We start from the raw sequence: 18,362 nt of genomic DNA, 5'->3' as shown, positions 1-18,362 counted from the left end.
AGAGTTGAGGACTTTGTTTTGCCACTGACCTGTGACCAGGACCCAGGTCAGTGCATGGCACATAGAAGGCCAGTGCATGGCACATAGAAGGCATGAATACAGTATTGACTGAGCGAATGAGTGGCCACACAAAGAAACCTATCAGTAGAAGGAGGCAGTGTGTGAGGGGCTGCCCAGAACTGACTGGGGCAGGTATTCCCTGTGCTCCAGTCCTTGTCTTGGTCACTGCTGAGTTCTCCCTGATTCTGCTATCCAGGCACTGCCACCCCTCCTCAAAGCCCATCCCCACAGCTTGCCTGCTGCCCTTCTTGGGCCCTAGGGCTGTGTGCCCTCTTATGGGCTGTGGTGATATTGTATTTCCCAATATATCATGCACCCTAATCAATTTATCTGGGGTCAGAGAACAGAACAGCCACTAGACAGACATAGAGGCCGGAAAATGGTGGCACTCACACCTTTAATCCTAGTATTCCAGAGGCAGAGATCCGCCTGGATCTGTGTGAGTTCAAGGCCACACTGGAAACAGCCAGGCATGGTAACAAGAGCCTTTAATCCCAGGAAGTGATGGCAGGAAGCAGAAAGGTATAAAAGGCGTGAAAACCAGGAACTAGCCTGGTTAAGCTTTTAGGCTTTTAGCATCAGTTCAGCTGATATCTATTTGGATGAGGACTCAGAGGCTTCCAGTCTGAGGAAACAAGATCAGCTGAGGAATTGGCGAGGTGAGGCAGCTGTGATTTGTGTTCTGTCTCTCTGATCTTCCAGCATTCACCCCAATACCAGCCCCTGGGTTTGTTTTTATTAATAAGAATTTTAAAGATTCGTGCTACACTGGGCTGCATTGTGAGGTGTCTTAGGTCCTTTGTGTAGAGCATGCTTCCGCTGAGTTATCTGGCAGGCCCATGAAAACTGAGGACTCCCGTGTACCAGGTGCCATGCTGAGCCATATTTCTGCATTATATCACTTAATTCCTGTAATCCCCCTATGAATAAGATCTTTCCATCCTCACCTGGGAGCTGCAGCCCAGCAAGTCACATGACTTTCTAGAGCCTGCCAGACACAAGCCCCCAGGGGGCTGCTGGCCCCTACAGAGTGTTTGTGATTAGAGAGACTGAGGATGCCTGAAGCCAGGCAAAGCAAAATCAGGTGGAGAAGGGGGAGGGACCGGTTTATGAAGTAAACAGCACTTTCAGGCGAGGAACAGTGAGAAACAGTGAGAGACTGTGCCTTAGGGGATGCCTGGGGCATTGGAGGAACACACGTGTGTGTGTGTGTGTGTGTGTGTGTGTGTGTGCTCAGAGGAACTGAGGGAGCAGGGCAGCTGCACTGGGAGAAGCAGAGGCCGGGGTCAGGTGATGAGGCAGGATGGTCTGTAAACACATAATACACTTATTTATTTGTTTGTTTATTTTGCTGTTAACATTGAGAAGCCATGAGCTGGTGGGTGCCTTCAGGGGGTGCTTGGAAAGAGCTCAAGGATCATGTGTTTTAGCTCTGACTCCCAACTGTGGGTTCTCCTGGCCATGGGCTCAGTGTGGATTCCTTAGCCTCTGAACTCTAGTTCCTTCAGTTATAAACAGGGCCACCAGCGCCTCTCAGCAGTTACGGTGTGCACAGCCGAGCAATGACCATGGCGCTTGCCACATTCTAGACACAGCCGAGCAGTGACCATGGCGCTTGCCATGTTCTAGATACTCAGTAAGTGTTGTGGTCTAAATGTGGAAGGCCCCACCCTAGGCTTACAGGTGTGAACAGTTGGTAGGTCTCCAGGCGGTGGTGCTGTTTGTGAGGGTTGAGGACCCTTTAGGTTATGGAACCCTTAGGAGGCTCCAGAGATTCCTGCTAGATGTGCGCCAGGCAGCCACACTGGAGGCTTTTCTCTGCAGCCATTTCTTCCTCCAGGATTGTAAGTTTACGCTCATTATTTGTGGTGTGGATATTTAAGTTTTAAAAAACATTTTAAAATTTTATGTGTATGAGGAGTGTTTTCCCTGTATATATGTCTTTATATCACATGCATGCCTGCTGCCTGCAGAGGCCAGAAGAGGCTGTCAGATTCCCTGGTACTGGAGTTACAGTTGTGACCCAGTTTGTGGGTTCTGGAATTCGAACTCTGGTCCTCTGCAAATACAGTCAGTGCTCATGACTGCTGAGCTGTCCTTCCAGCCCCTGTAGTGTGGAAATTTGCTTATGTGAAATTTGCCTTCAATAATATAATTTTAGAAAGTACCCAGTGTCAATGTCAAATCAAATTATATGAGCCAGTGTCCCTACAGGCAGACCTCCCTTCCCAGCACTTCAAATCTTTTGATATTGTGGCATGACACTGTCCTTGTCATTGGCAAAGTTCATTCTCAGGAACCACACCAAGTCACAACAACAAAAACAAAACCCTCAGAACATTTTAGGTATGATTACAACTTTGTGCCCGGGCCATGTCGGCAGCTGTTCTTGGTCCCGTGTGGACTGTGCAGCTGAGTGGTGTGGGGAAGGCTTTGTCCAGGGTTCAAGAGGCCTCAGCACAGGGAGGTGCCCTCCTTCTACAGTCTGTGCTCAAGGCAGACCAATTGTGGGACAGGGTGCTTGCGGGTGGAGAGTGGCAGGAAACACAAGGGGCGGGCTCAGAAGACCGCAGTAACCCACCCTCCTCCCTTCCACTGTGTGGCTCTGGGCTTTCAAACACATTTCATTTAGTTTTGGGTAGATGAACTAGTAACTAGTGTTATCGAAGGACCTTCCTACCGCAGTGTGGAGGGTACATGGGCATCCATCACTTGGGCTTTATTCTCGAGAGAGCTCAGGTTTGCAGGCACCCATGCATTAGAACCACGTGGCTTAAGAAAATTTCTGGGCCTGGTCCCAGAACTGCTGAACGGGACATTGGTGGTATGGCCCAAGCCTCTGCCGCAGCCTGCTGCTGCTACTGCAGGGCCACACTTCAAGTACCCCAGGGTAGCTACATCTCCACAGTGCTTGGAATGTAAATTATCAAGTCTACCATTGCTGTAAACATGTTTTATTCATAATGCTTGTTTTGTCTCTTTTAATCAGGTATTTTGATGTTGGACTACACAATTTCTTAATCAGGTAAGCCAGTGCCTTTTGTTTTAATACTTACTGAATAGTGTATCTATTATGGAAGGGTGCAAAGGGGGAAACCTTAGCAAATGAATTAGTAGTTGAATTACTTGGCAGGAAAACATTGCTAGCACTATGTGTGCGTTCGCCACAATCTCACATAAATAATCACTCAGATCTGTTTATATCGGAAGTGATAGTTAACTGCCTTAGTTTGCTTTATGTTGCTGTGCTGAAACACTGACCAAAAGCAACTCGGGAAGGAAAGGTTTATTTAAGCTGCAGTCCCACCATCAAAGGAAGCTAAGACAGGAGCCGGAGCAGAGACCGCGAGGAACATGGCTTACTGGCTGCTTCTTCTGGCTTGTCCACTTAGTTTTCTTATACAGCCCAGGCTGATCTGTCAAGGGATGGTACTGCCCATTATAGGCTAAGTACTCCTAAAGCAATGAACAATCAAGAAAATGTTCTATAGACATGCCCAAGGCTGATCTGATGAGTTCTCAAGGGTATCAAGTTGACGGCCAGAATTGGCCATCACATTTACCAAGGTCTTACTTCCATCCACTAGGCCACTGGAAAGAGAAATGAAAAATGAGCTTTATTGGCTCATGTCAGACATTCAGTAGTCCATTTGACCAATTCTCTCCCGTTGAGTTTAATCTTTCAAAATGAAATCTGTCACCTGTTTTACAGTCATGGAGATATGATCTGTGACCTAGTGCATAATTGAGATTATAGACAGTAGTTTGTAACTTAGTTTATTGGTGATTTTTACCAGAGTTGTATTATGGAGCAGATTAATTTCACATAGCGATGAAATTAAACAAGTTAGGTGGAAATAAATACACCAGAATATTGACAGTGCTTACAAAATGTATATGATTTTGAAAATCAACTTTGTGGGCTAGAGAGATGGCTCAGTGCTTTAGAACACTTGTTGCTCTTGCTGAAGTCCTGGGTTTGATTCCCAGCACCCACCTGGTGGCTCATAACCATCTGTAACTTCAATCCCAAGGGATCTAATGCCCTCCTCTGGCTTCTGTGGACACCAGGCACACACATGGTATACATACATACAGGCATACAGGCAAAATACTCATACATATAAAATAGTGAATCTTAAAATAAATCAACTTTTCTGTGTTTTCTAAATCTTTTGTAGTGATCACCATTCTTCTACTAATGTTAAAAAACAACGAAATGCCCATCAAAATGTGTGAGGGAAGAATAGTTACGGAGAGAGTCACTGTAGGTTGTGAGGGGACCAACCGTCAACTGGAGAGTTTTGCTCTCTGTAAACATGTGGCTCATGTTAATTGATTCTGAGAGTTTGTTAAACTCCAGTCATAGTGGCTTTGCATGTCGTGTGGTGGTTCAGCTTGCCGCAGTGCACGACCTCTTCCCTACTGCTGAGATGCTGACGGGAAATGTCACCTATATAGAACCTCTATGTTGGGCTGCATATGGCAGTGTCCAGCAGGGGTCAAGCCTTCCTTGTCCTCCTTTCCAAAGCCTCCTCAGAGGCTGCGCGTTGAAATCTCTTCAGTCTGCCCCACATTTGTGAATATGCAATGTCTTGATTTTCTCCAAGATGGTAAACACAGATGATAGCGTGTGTACCTGAGACACAGCAATGGTCAGAACAGCATCACAGGAAGGATAATGAACAGAGAGACACAAAAGAGTTGACAGGAGAATTCCAAATCTAAGTAGATTATAAAAAGCTGTCTGGAAGACATCCAGGAATAGCAACTCCTCACCTTCCATCTAGGCGTGGAACCTAGGGTCTTGCTAGGTAACACTCACTGCTGACCTACACCTCCAGCCTAGTGTGGAGTTTGAATTTGATGTTTTGGTGCTTTGTACTCTCATGGAACTGTTCCCACAATGCCTTGTGGTAGACACAACTTGGTATTTATTTTCTCTAGTAAGTTTCTTCAGAGCAGGGGCCAAGTCCTAATCATTTATCACTATTCAAGTTGAGATTAATGGTATGGGATGCACCTTCAAAAGCATTTGTGGTGGGAGTGAAATGAAGTGTGAGAGGAGGAGGGATGTTAGACTGGGGGGATCTGCTTCTGCAGACATTGAGCCTGCCGTGTGCCTCCTACAAGGATGTGTCTGGATGATGTCATTTGGGAAAAAAAAAACAACCAAAAATCCCCGACATTGGACTGGAAGATACTCTGACCTCATCTTTGTCAGTCTGTGGTTTGACTGAGGATGCTCTGCCCTTGGGGTCTCACTCTCACTTCTGGACTCCGGGTATGTGGGCTGTGGAGTAGAGAGAGGCAGGGCTGTGCTGTAGCTAGCGCTGGGTCCCTGGTTGGAGCTTTTTGAAAGGCTGTAGCTAGTTAGTTACTCAGTGTTTGAAACAAGCAGGGCTTGGGGGGGGGGGGGAGGCTTCTCCCTGCCCTGTGAATCCCGGGGCAGCCAGAGCGAATAACACACGTTGCTTATGGTTGGGGAATGGGTGACACCTCCCCTTCTCGTTAGGACCCCGGTCTCTGTGAGCTGGTGTTTTCATCCTCCACTACAGCATGGCATCCCCAAGCAAAGGACTTAAAGACCCCAGAGGGCCTCTTCCTGGCTCCCTTTCCCAGCTCTGGAGTAGAGGAGATGGATATAACTGGTTGCTTGGAGCAGACTGGGCCTCTTCTCAGGAGTCCCAGGATACGCTGCTGCGGGCTCCCCAGCTCTCTTCCTTTTAGCTTGGGAGGTTAGGCATGAGAGACCAAGGGTGTTGAAGGTTGGACGCACTGGTAAGAACCGTTCCGGTGGACCGGCAACGCTAAAGCCAGACTGCAGAGGGTGCAGAGCAGCGGCCAGAAGGGACAGCTGTGGCGGCTCTTAGTTTTGGGCTGAGGAGGAAGGAGGGAGCAGCTGGTGCAGAGGGCAGGCTGAGTGGATTTTACTATTGTTTTTTTCTTTTCAACGAGAAAATGCTGTTTAGCTAGAGGAAGATCCAAAGCACCTTTAGACACAGAGAAGCTGCAGTGTCATCTGTAGTGCACCAGAGAAGGGTGACGGTTTCTGTAGATACAGCCCCAGAGGAAATCTTATGTGCCTAGGAGGAAGAGAGAGAGGGAGAGGGAGAGGGAGAGGGAGAGGGAGAGGGAGAGGGAGAGGGAGAGGGAGAGGGAGAGGGAGAGGGAGAGGGAGAGGGAGAGGGAGAGGGAGAGGGAGAGGGAGAGGGAGAGAGAGAGAGAGAGAGAGAGAGAGAGAGAGAGAGAGAGAGAGAGCTTCTACTTGAGGGTTCTTTCCAAGGGAAGATATATTCCCCCTTGTAAAGGAGGATGTGTAAAAGGGATCGGCCACCACTTTTGTTTCTGTTCCAAGAACTACTTGCCAGCTCCAGGAAGCTCCTGAGGTGTTCTCAGGTTGTCGAGTTCTCCCAGATGCTCAGTGTTGGCACGAAAAGAAAGCACAGCCCTCCTGATTAATCAGCTGTGGCTTTGACGTGGATGGTGGTGACGTGGCCTTCTCTGGAGTGATGTCAGATTCCCTGGAGCCCGTTCTGTGATCTCAAAGCCGAAAGATGAGCTTCCTTCCTGACGCTAGTGTGGCACAGGGCTCAGGCAGGAAGGGGCAGTCACATGGGAAGCCTGAACATTCCTGTCTTATGATCACTGCAGGAGAGCAGTGAGTGGGCTCCACCTTCGTCTCACAAAAATCCGAGGAAAGACTTTTAGGAAGCAGGAACAGCCACTCACCAGAGACCCTCAGAAGACACTGACTGGAATTTTTCATGTGTTGCTACAAAAGAAAAAGGGAAAATGACCAGCTTGGCAAAAAAAAAAAAAAAAATTATAGAATAGAATGCCTTTGTCTCATTGTCGATGCTAGGCTGGCATGTTTAGATTTAGCTTAGTCCAACTTTGATAAGAGAGTAAAAAATATTTGAATTAAAAAAAAGTTTTAGCCTTGTAGTTTTGTCTCAGCTAGAATTATTGATAGACCCCTGTCCTGCTCCCCCTTTTCTTTTAAGGATCTCATCATGTTGCCCAGGCTGGCTGTGAATCACCTAGGAGACACGTCTCTGGGCATCTAGGGAGGTCTTTCTGAGAAGGGTGCATCCCACTGGATGTGGGTGACTCTACCTCCTGGGCTTGGATTCTGGGCTAAATAGGAGGAAAAAAGGTGACAGCAAGCGAGCTGTTTCTTTCTGCTTCCAAACTGCCACCCACTGTACCCAGCTGCCTCCCACTCCTGCCGCCGAAACTTTCCTGCCTAGACGGACTCTCGCTCAAACCGGGCCCTACCTTTCTGTAGTTGTCTTTCGTCAGATATTTTGTCATGGCCATGAAAATTAACAAATACGGAGGTCCGATGCTGAGGAGTGGGGCCATTGCTGTGGTCAGCCTGGTCATGTGGTCCTTAGATCTGTGGAATTGGTTTGTAGCAGGGCTACAGAAACATTTGGAGTTATGGGCTAGAGAAGACCTAGAAATGTGGTATGCAGAGATTAATGTGTCATTCCAATGGAGTGTTGGGGTCCTGCTTGATTTGTCGAAGGGTCCTTGAATAGAGGAGTGAGGATTGAGAAATGATAGCTATGAAATATAGACTTAGATGAAGAAAAAGACAGACACTGGACAGCTTTGGGAGGGCTCTGGGTCAATACCACAGACACCTGAGTTGATTATTCACAGCCTTTATATACCAAAAATAAGGGGAGCAAAAAGACCTCCCCCTTTCAAGGTCATCACAGTTCAAGGTACAAAACACCTGATAACCATTAGGCAAAGCATCCTGTAATTAGGCCTCAAAGTGTAAGACACCTGGCAACCACACCTTGGGCCAAACATCCTATTGTGTGGTCTTGTGTGTTGTGGGGAATACAAGCTCTGACTCTCTGACCTTGAGTCAAGATGAAAACAAGCCACAAGCTGGGTTCTCTGTGGACCCCCACAATGGAGTTTGGAAGGCCAGGATACCAAGAGAAACGCAGGCAGCAAAGACTGATCTGATCATGAGGGTTCACGGGGAACAGACTGTTGGGGACTAGGTCAGAGATGATAAAAGTTCTGTTCTGACAAAGTCTGGCTGAATTCTGCCTACATCTTGAGAAATTGAGTGAGTTTGAATTCAAAAGTAATAAACTAAATTGTTTAGTGTAGGAAATCACAAGATATAACATTCAGGCAGTGGAATTGTTTTTGCTCAATGAATTTATTGAAATCTGAGATGACAATTCAAAGCAGAAAGACTTGAAAAATGTGCAGATGTGAGGGAGGGAGTGTGAGTGGATTTCAAGTTGCTGTCTAGAGAGCTGCAGATGCAGTGAGCCATCAATGCAATTGAGACCATGGAAAGGTGTCTTAAAGGCAAGATCCTGCCTGATGTCCAGTTTGTAAAATGGTGAGACGCGAGATCCTATGTTGTAGTTTGAATGTCAAGTGTCCTCTACAGGCCCCTGTGATTGAACACTCGGTCTCCTTTGGTGGAGCTGTTTAGGAAGACGAGGCATCCTTTAGGAGGTGAAGTAGATCACTAGGGCCTTGAGACTATTGCCTGGTTTCGCTTCTGTTCGTTCTTGGCTTCCTGAATGTGGATACAGTGTGACCAGAGAGCTTCCCAATCCTGCCACGATGCTACCTGCCTGCTGCCATGCCTTAATTGACATGATGGACTGTGTCCCTCTAGAACTCTGAGCCCAAATAAATCCTTTCTCCATTCAAGTTTCCTTATTTAGAGTATTTTAATCACAGAAACAGGAAAAACAAACAAAAAACTGAAGAAAGCTTGAATTGAGAGTTTCTCTGACGGGGAATCCCTGTGGGCATCAGCCTCCTTAGAAAGTGTTTTCCCAGGTTCACCCACCAAGGTACACAAAGGCTAAGCAGCTGTGGTAGAAAGTGCCAGACTGCCCTTCAGCCTAGCAGCAGAACTCGGCCGTGTTGTCCACGTGGAACTGACTTTGAAGACATTTGCAAAATTCACGACTGACAGGGCACAGCGGCTTTTTACCAAGGGTCTGAAAAGTGCTGAAGCCAGGCAGTATCCAGTAGGGTTAGAGCCTCTGTGTGGTGTTCCCGAGAGGCCATCATGAGAAGCCGTGAAGGGGAAGTTGTGTTGAAGATGTCAAAGTGTTGGAAATGCCAGGACGATGGGGCATCTCCTGAGAAACCTACAGGCCAGAGGAGAGATGCTTAAGAGAGTCATGTATCACAGGCACCAAAACCGAAGGGCCTGGTCTAGCCAGTGCTGTTGGAACCCGAATGATGCCACCCAATCTGAGGAGCTGGAATGGAGCTAACCTGTTTGAATATTTGCTGTTGGGTTTTGTTTTTGCTCTGGTCTGATTTTCCTTGCCAGCCTTCCATTTCTCCGTTTTGGAATGGGAATATACTCTGGCATTATCTATTGGACTTACGTAATTTGTTTTTTATTATATAAGAGCTCACAGTTAAGATACTGCCTTGAGTTGCCAAAGCGACCTTGATCCTTAGGACTTTGAAAATGTTAGAAGTGCTAAAGTTTGGAGGACTCTTAAAGATGAAATAAATATGTTTCATTACTGGCAGCCACAAACCTTGGAGGACCAAAAGTGGAATGTTACAGTTGAAAGTGACATGGGAGTATTCAGTTGACGAGGGATGGACTTGAGAGTTTTCATCGGAAATTTGATTGGCTGTAGCATCACCTTGGAGGCATGCCTCGGGGTGGTGAGATAGGTTTAACCCTGAGTGTGGTGCCACCGACTTACGGTGTGGGATCCTGGGCTGAATGAAAAGGAGAATGTGAGGTAAACACCTACACTCATCTCTTACTGTTTCCGACTGCTAATGCCATGTGACCAGCTGCCTCCATATTCCCAACACCGTGCCATCTTGCCATGATGGGTGCAACTTCCAAGTGTGAGACTAAATAGACCCTTCCTTACTTCTGCTGCTGCTTGTCATGTACATTGTCATAGTAACTAATTAGTAGCGTGACATCCCCCTTCTTTGATCTTTTCATGGGGAAATGGTTTTTAAAACACAGAACATCACTATCCTCTAAAAGAAGACCTGGGTCACTCTTCTAGTTAACAATTTCAATTTCAATTTTTTTTTCTGATTTTTAAAAAATTCCTTACATGCTTATAAATATAAAAATCATTCAAGAACTATCTTATTTTTAAATATTGTGCATATTTAACTTCTTAAGCCATTTCAAATGTGTATTTTGAGTAGGTATCTTCTTTCCCCCTCAATAGCGAAATAAATAGCTTTTACCAAAATTTCCACATTTCTTTGAAACGCCATGTTTGGCACATCCAGATCATTACTTGACATCGTGTTCGGACTCCCCGAAGTACCAGGTGCGAATGCTGCCTTGGGTTGTGCTTGGCTGAGGGAGAGAGGCTGTGAGCCTTCAAGATGGCTCTAAAGCCTTTGCGGAGGTTTGTGGAGTTGACATGGCCCTTAGAAAACAAGTTCCTGTGGTGGTGAGTTTTTACTTGTCAGCTTGCCACAACCTAGAGTCACCTGAGAGGAGAGTCCGCACTGAGGAACTGTCTGGATCAGGTTGGCATGTATGGGGTGGGGCGGGGGCAGGGGCAGAGCGGGGGCAGGGGTAGGGCAGGGATGGGGAGCTGTCCCAATTGTTAATTGATGTAGGCAGACCCCGTCCATCCTGGGCAGCACCATTCCCTAGGTGATCGAGCAAGGGCGGTTTCTCTCTGCTCTTGGCTATGGTGTGGTGTGACTAACTGCTTGAGTTCCTGACTTCCCCTCCATGCAGGACTCTGACCTGGAATTGTAAGTCGAATAAGCCCTTTCCTGTCCTGTGTTGTTTTAGTCAGAATGTTCATCACAACAACTAACAAAACTAGAGAGATTCACTTCATATGTGGACAGATTCTGCTTACAGCATGGTGTTTAGCACAGATTCGATCCTATACAAGTGCTGGCGTTTATAGGAAAACACACTTCAGCCTTCTGAAATGTGATTTGTTCTGAGGAGGGAAGGAAGACCAGGTGGCTGATGACTTCTGATTCTATCTTTTTCTGCCCCATCCTTTTCACTGTGTATGTGGATCTCAAATTGCTGAAAGAACAGGGACTGTCACACTAAGCTAAAGCCACCTCTGGACTTCCCTTGCTGACACCTTGTACCTGTGCCTGACTGGTTCATGCCTCTAGTTCTTTAGCTTGAGAGTTGGCCTCAAAAAACAAACTGGGGCTTGAACTTGGAGTCACAGTGATGTCCGAAGCTTGCTTTGTCATGAGAGCCACACAGTGGCTCCATAGACACTGGTCTTGCTACTTTGCCCAGGCTGCCCTTGAGACTCTGGCTCAGTGATCCTCTTGGCTCAGTCTACCTCCCGAGTAGCTGGGACTACAGGTATATGTCACTGTGCCCAGCAACAGTTCTGCCCCTTTTAAGGTAGACAGCATCGGTTATAAAGTGAACTTCTGTAGTTCGTTGTATGTAGGTGTAACCGTCTACATTAAATATTAAGTAAGAAACACAGAGCCAATGCAAAGATGAAAGCCCAAGAGGTCAGAGCAATAGCTAAGAGCTAAAAACCTTACCCTTCACTGTCGCTTCTGTCCTTCTCAGCAAGAGCTCTACTTCTTGTCTGTCTTTTTTATAGACTTTCTATTCTGCCTTCTCATTAGTTGTAAACCCAACTTCATGACCTCCTCGTCACCGCCTGTCTGTACCTCCAGGTCTTCTATGGTTGGTATTGAGATTAAAGGCATGTGTCTCCATGCTGACTGTTTCCTTGAACACACAGAGATCCGCCTAGCTCTGCCTCCCAAGAGCTAGGATTAAAGGCGTGCACCACCACCGCCCAGTTTCTGCTATGGCTTACTATTAGCTCTGACCCCCAGGCAACTTTATTTATTAACATACAACTAAAATCACATTTCAGTACAATTAAAATATCACCATAGTTGTAGTGTTCATGGTGTTGGTAAAGATGTTTGCTCAGCATCATTGCACGTTTGTTTGGGATTGTGTGATGTCCAGAGTGTCTGGAAGAGGCTCCGTTGCTTATTGAAGAAGTCAAGTGGCCAAGTGAAGGATTCATTCAGGGTAAAGGACTCCCTGAGAAGAAGGGAGACAGATACCAGTGAGCTGGGCTTTGCCCATATTCAGAGGTCCCCCGGGACTCCTTTGGGTTCCCAGCTGGAAACTGAGAGGGAGGTTAAGCGGAAAGGTGGGGTTCATCCCTGGGGTAAGATCCAGGGGGTAATGGGAGGTGAAAGCCATCCATACACATTTCTAAACACACAGGGAGGTGACAACTCGGAGGGAAAACACTTGCTTAGTCACTGAAGATGTAATTTCCCTTTTACTTTGCAAACAACACTTTCTTTTTCAGTGTTAGTAAATGTTTTTAAATAATGGTGTAGAACATGGTCTTATTAAAACAGTGCTTATATCTTTGCAGCCCTCTGGATCAGTGCTGGGCACAGGCAAAGGGGACAGGCAGTGTGGGCATGCACAGACCAGTGGGGCAGTCCTGCATCTCACCGAGAATACCTAGGGCTGACTGTGTGTAAATCACTCAACACTGTGCCGGAAGCAGCGGGACTTGGCAAAGCCTGGTTTTGTCTTTACCTGCAGGACAGTCACTGGTGTAAATGTCTGTATCCTGTCCCACTCCAACCCATCCTAGATGCCATGCAACCTTTCTCTAGGTCTCTGTGGGCACCAATTACAAAACTTTGTAACCCCAGAATCCCCTAGCACACGTTAGACCTTAAGCTCTGTTTCTGAAGAGTTTGGTGGAGCAGGGGGTCAGTGTTAATGCCTGAGTGCTCAGGGATATGTGGAATCTATACTTTAAATATAAGTGTGTGTGTGTGTGTGTGTGTGTGTGTGTGTGTGTGTGTGTGTGTGTGTACATGTCATATATCCTTCTAGACAGTGAGAGAGGTCTCACTTATCTATATATTCCCCAGTCCTCATAGTGCCCAATATTGACAAGTTCCTCAAAATGGTTTGGATAAAGTTTAGTTTTGAAAACTAAAAAATGTTAAGTAATTATTTACTTTCTGTTTAATTTGATTATTTGTGTAACCTGTAAGGTGCTGGGACAGGAGAGACAGTGGCCCCATCTTAGTTCCACTCCATACAGCAAATACTCGGCAATATGCTGCAACAGAGACGATCCAGGGGCTGTCACTGCAACAAGACACAGAGAGTACAGGCCATGTGGTTCAGGACGGAGAACGTGAATTAGACTCATAGAGGCAGACAATGGACAATGGCTGCCAACCAGCAGGTAGAATGCTCAGTACTACAAGATGAGTGAGTTCTAGAGACCTGCTTTGCAACCAAGGACCTTTTAGTTAACAGCTCTGTGCTAACAGCTCAGGAGTCTCTTAAGAGGGTAGATCTCATGTGAAGTTTTTTACACCAATGAAAATTTGGAAATGGGGAATCTACATCAAGCAAGCAAGCATCAGGCACTATAGCTCCATGATGTGTTGGAGGCCTCAGCACTGGCTTTTTTGGATGGCAGTGAGGTCTCTCTGGGGCAGTGGGTAGCCCTAAGCTGTGAGATGGGCAAGGAGGACATGTAGCCAGGAGGTGGTCTGCACTCAACTGCTCCAGGCAGAGGGAAGGTCACCCCAAAGTCCTGTAAAGGAAAGGACTCCACACTCGAGGAACTGAAGGAAACCTGGGGACACAGGATGGAGGAACATGGTGTCTACACTGACCGGGGCCAGAGTGATAAGGCTTGGGGAACCACTTTAAATGCCAAATTGGGTCTGGTGGTGCATTATCACAACATTCTTAAGGCTGAGGCAGGGGGACCATAAGTTCAAGGTTAGCCTGGTCTATGTGGGGGAGATTCTGTCTCAAAACTAGTGGCAACAAAAATGCCAGAGAAGCTGTGGAGGTGGAGGTTGTTAAAGTGGGGAGGGGGGGCTGATCGGACATCCATTTCTCCAAAGTGAGTCTGACAGACTGTGTGAGAAGTTCTGTGCTTCTCCCAGGAGCTGGCGCTGGGGGGTCTAGCTGGTGCCTGCCCCTGAAGAAGGCCCTCCGCAGCAGCTGCCCTGACACTGATTAGGGTTGGGAGGCAGTAACCGGAACCACTGTCTCATTGCTCTGTTTACTTGCCTAGGAGTGACTTGACTTCTCAGCACTCAAGTGAGGCAGTTCACTGACAGTGGACTCTAGGGCATGGGCAGCTGCCTCATGCTGGGCCTTGGACACACAGTGGACTCTCTTTATAGAAAGCAACCCTATCTCCAGACATCTCAGCAAGCCTGGGTCCAGCTCCTCCCCTGCTCGCCTCTCCTTCTTGGCCTCTGTGGATGGCCCTCCCACCTTGGATGTCAGCCATGCTGGGCATGGAGGCCTGAGTGCAGGGGCCTGGCTTCCTCCCAGAGCTGCCACGAAGCCCGTTTCCTTCTGATTTGCCCTCAGTCTTTGCCTGATGTCTGGTGTCAGGAGCAGAGTCCCTTCCTAGCTCCCATCATGGCCAGGGACTGCATTTCTGGCCCCAGGCTCAGACACTCTAAACGTCTTGGAATGCTTTTCATTCCTTGGTTGGATGGAAAGACCTTGGTCACGACCCACATGGCAGTAATTTTGGATCTTAGCTGATGCCGTGATCCGTTCCTCGCTCCACCTCTGCCACTGTTGCTTTTGAGGAAAGCATTGCTAGAGCTTTGTTTTGGTTTTATCTTTATGACTGTACTATATTTGGATTAGAATATATAGATTAAAAGTAATACAAACCAAAAGAAACTTTTTACACTCTGAGAGTTGACATCCACAGTTGAGACTCCTGCATGCAATTCTACAAGTAACCACTGCTGAAGACAAAGGTATCTGCTAATAAGTTAAAAATAGTTCCTGCTGTATTAATGGAAGTCCCTGCAATACAGAGGTGCTTTTTAAGTGTGAAAGTCTGAGTGAGGATGCTCTTAGCAGGTGGGGCTATAAGATCCCTGGCTCCTGGCCAGTGCCGGTGGCTTGGTCATTGATGGGTCATTTGCTGAGTGCTGTCTGTGTCAGCTACTTTGGAATTGCCTTCCTATGTCTGAGGCTCTTTTTGTCTTCTGAGGGTCACAATGTAAGGCAGAGGCCAGACACGTCCTGTCTTTCTGCACACCACAGATCTTAGAGCCCCAAGCTTGAGATTTAGATTCTGAACAGCCATGTGTGGATGGAGGTGGGACCCAGTGTGTAGCCCGAGTGGCAAGAGTGATACCCACTTTATTAAGAGAGAGAGATGCTGGGCTGGAGCCCCACATCCAGCCCCTGTGGTAGGGACCCACTGGCTCTGAGCCCAGTTTCAGTCCTGAAGGGGCACCATTGAGCTGTGGTGGGGTCAGTTGTGAACAGTGCCTGACTGCATCGCCTCCTAGCTGTCTGCGAGGTTCATGAGCTACTGGGGCTTCCTTAATGAGCTCCTTTTGAGGTTTAACTGGAGTACATCTATTATTTATAACAAAGATAACTAAGAGAGTTGCTTACCTGATGGGCAGGGGAGATGGTGTGCTCAGCAGGGGGAGCACGTGATCTTCGGCAGGCTTTGCCCATCAGCTGCATCGATTCCACACACCAGAATTAAACCAAATTGCAGCTATTTTTTGCATCAGCACAAGAAACTTCCTGTGAGATGGAAAGGGCATGAGGCTAGGCACGGAAGTCCTGGGCTCGGGGCTGCCTGACATCTGTTCGCTGCAGTGATTTTTGTTGCAAGTCACTTTTACTTGGGCCTGAATTTTCTTATTTGAGACATGAGAGAATCCCATCAGATAAACTGTAAGCTCCCTCTGATCAGCCTCTGGTGAGCGTGCTGGTGTGCCTAATATTAGCATCTGTCCAGATTGGTGCCAGCCAGTATGCTGGCTGTTAATCTCTCATGGCTGTTTAAATTCAGGTTCGTTACAATTCAGTGACGTTACCATGATATTGTGATAGAATATGGAATAGATATTTGGTTTCTGGCCCTGGTTCCTACCACAGAGCCCTTAAAGCCTTTGCAGATATGGACACCAGGAGGATCTTTGTTCTGAGTTTTTGTCTTTGGATCTGCTAAGACCTCTGTAACTCCCTGAGTACTAGGAGTAGGACCCAGCTCCCGAATCCCTTAGAATTCCTGGCAGATAGAAGCATCTCTCATTCTAATGAGGCAAAGCTTAATAGACCCACAGGCAGCCTCAGGATGGGGACCAGTTGCCAGGGGAACCAGCCATTAGGGTTAGGCCATTCAGCTTGATCTTGTCACCTCCACCCCCAAGTCAGGCAAGAAGAAAACGGAGGACTTTGTTGGTCATGGCAGCTGTGACCCTTGCATGAAAGCCCAAAAGAAGAGGGTCCAGGGGCTTTCCATGTGGAGATGACAAGACTGGGCACTGGGAGGGGGTCCCTGGAAGGTGAGGTACCCACCTTAGCAGTTCCCAGCTCCTCCTATGTGATTTGTCTGTGGAGCCCTTCCTGCTAGCCTTGCAGTGAACCAGTCAGCATAGGTAAGCACTTCCCTGCTTCTGAGTCATCTTGGAAAATCAACCGGGACATCTGTGGGCATCTTGGGAATTGTCAGCCTTTAGCTGGTCACTCAGACTGGCCAGTAAAACAGGCAGCAGCTTGTCTGTGGCCCCTGAGGTGGGACTGCCCTGTGGGACCAAGCCCCAAGGCTGTGGATACTCACTACCTCCAGATGTCTAGTTTCAGAACTGAATTAGAGTCTGGGTCCTGGAGACTCAATTGCCTGGTGTCAGGGTGGACCTCTTCCACATCTGGTCACAGATGGAGTCTGAGTTGATGGTTCTTCTCTTAGCAGGACAAGCTCAGCAGCTCAGGTGCGAAGCTGCATTTTCAGTGCTCAGTAGCCGTAGCAGCTACTGCCTAGCCTGCTGGACAGTAGATAAGAAGCATGTGTGGTCACTGCTGATGCTCTCAGGCTCAGGTGACAAAGCTCAGGTGAGGGGCTTCTGCTCCCCTCAGATGTGCTGAGGTTCAGATCCTCTGGAGAGTCACTCAGCTTGTCCCTTACGGACACTGCCATCCTCCTCACACCCTAACCTCATTCTTCTCCCTCTCAACAACTGTGGCTCATCAAATACACACCAAAGCTGCACCTTGGGATTATTCTAGAAATTTCTTTCATTTTATATAGTTACTTTTCTTGTTACTGTGACAAAATGCTCCACCAAAGCAGCATAAGAGAGAAAGGCTGATTTTGGCTTGAAGTGTGAGGAGATACAGTCCACCCTGGCAGGGCAAGTTGTGGCTGCAGCAGCTAGAGGTGGTTGTCGCGTGTCACCGTGTATCCACAGTCAGGAAGCAGAGAGGGTGAATGCTGGTGTTCAGCTCACTCTCTCCCTCTTTTCAGTCCAAGATCCCAGTCTAGGGAATGGTGCGGCCCATAGTGAGGGTTTTTTTCCCCCTCCATTAACCCAGTCCAGAAATTATCTCACAGACATGCCCCAGAGTTTGTCTCCTGGGTGAGTCTAGGTCATGCCAAGGTGACAATCAGTATTAACCGTCACAGACCCATTTTATCTGTAACTGAGTCGTTTTCTCCTATTAAATGTTGTTCGTATCGGCCTTGTTTTCTTCATTCTGTTGGGAAGAGCAAAGGGCACTGTACATTCAACCACATCAGCGGGATCCCTGTGATTCAGAAGAGTCCTGAGATCCACGAGGGTGTCCCAGGGATCTGACTCTGACCCAGGAATGAAGAGACATGCAGCTTTGATGTGACCAGCATGGGGGTGGGGCCTGCAATAGGTGCCCAAGTGCTCATGGGAGCTTTACCCAGAATTGGGTCTACTGGAGCCATCTGGCAGAATAATTATCTCACAGTCCGGCTGCTGCCCATCCTCACCCAGATGTTCTGTGAGCTTATGCTCTTTATTCCTCCCCCTCCTTTTTTTTTCCTTTTTTTTTTTTTTTTTTTTGCTTTTTGTTGGCCAGGGTAGATTCTGTTGCTTTTAACTAAAAGCTCCCGGATAATGTGTGACTGTAAATATGTACATGAGGTAGTGCAGTATGTCACTGTGCTCTCCCAGCCGCTCAGTGTTGAAGGGGACTGCATGGTCTCTGTTATAGTGCAAGACAAACTTGGATAAACTCCAGCTATGGAAAATTGCATGCAAACTATGATTGTCTTTATAACAGAGCGGGGCAAATTACTCACCAACGCAGCTTTGTCCAGAGCCCAAGGGAAAACAGTAACAATTCTCATAATAGTGTGAACACAATTGAAAAGTTATAGTACTAGGAAATAAGTATTTTAGTAAGTGCCAGCATTTGCTTTTAATGGTGCAGGTAAGTCAACAAAAGGGAGCTCTGTGTGTGTGTGTGTGTGTGTGTG

At 47.3% G+C, this 18,362-nt stretch overlaps 1 protein-coding gene across 1 annotated transcript in view; it reads left to right on the top strand.

Annotated features, from left to right (window-relative positions):
- Positions 1 to 18,362, top strand: part of Hhat (hedgehog acyltransferase) — a 275,044-nt gene that overhangs the window by 130,839 nt on the left and 125,843 nt on the right. The window contains exon 9 of the mRNA XM_006988143.4: positions 3,050 to 3,085. Within this exon, the coding sequence (XP_006988205.3) occupies positions 3,050 to 3,085 (36 nt within the window). The remainder of the gene's footprint in view (positions 1 to 3,049; positions 3,086 to 18,362) is intronic.

The sequence above is a fragment of the Peromyscus maniculatus genome, chromosome 11, assembly GCF_049852395.1.
Source record: "Peromyscus maniculatus bairdii isolate BWxNUB_F1_BW_parent chromosome 11, HU_Pman_BW_mat_3.1, whole genome shotgun sequence".
Lineage (NCBI taxonomy): Eukaryota > Metazoa > Chordata > Mammalia > Rodentia > Cricetidae > Peromyscus > Peromyscus maniculatus.
The sequence above is the reverse complement of the archived record's forward strand: the minus strand, read 5'-3'. Positions and strand labels throughout refer to the sequence as shown.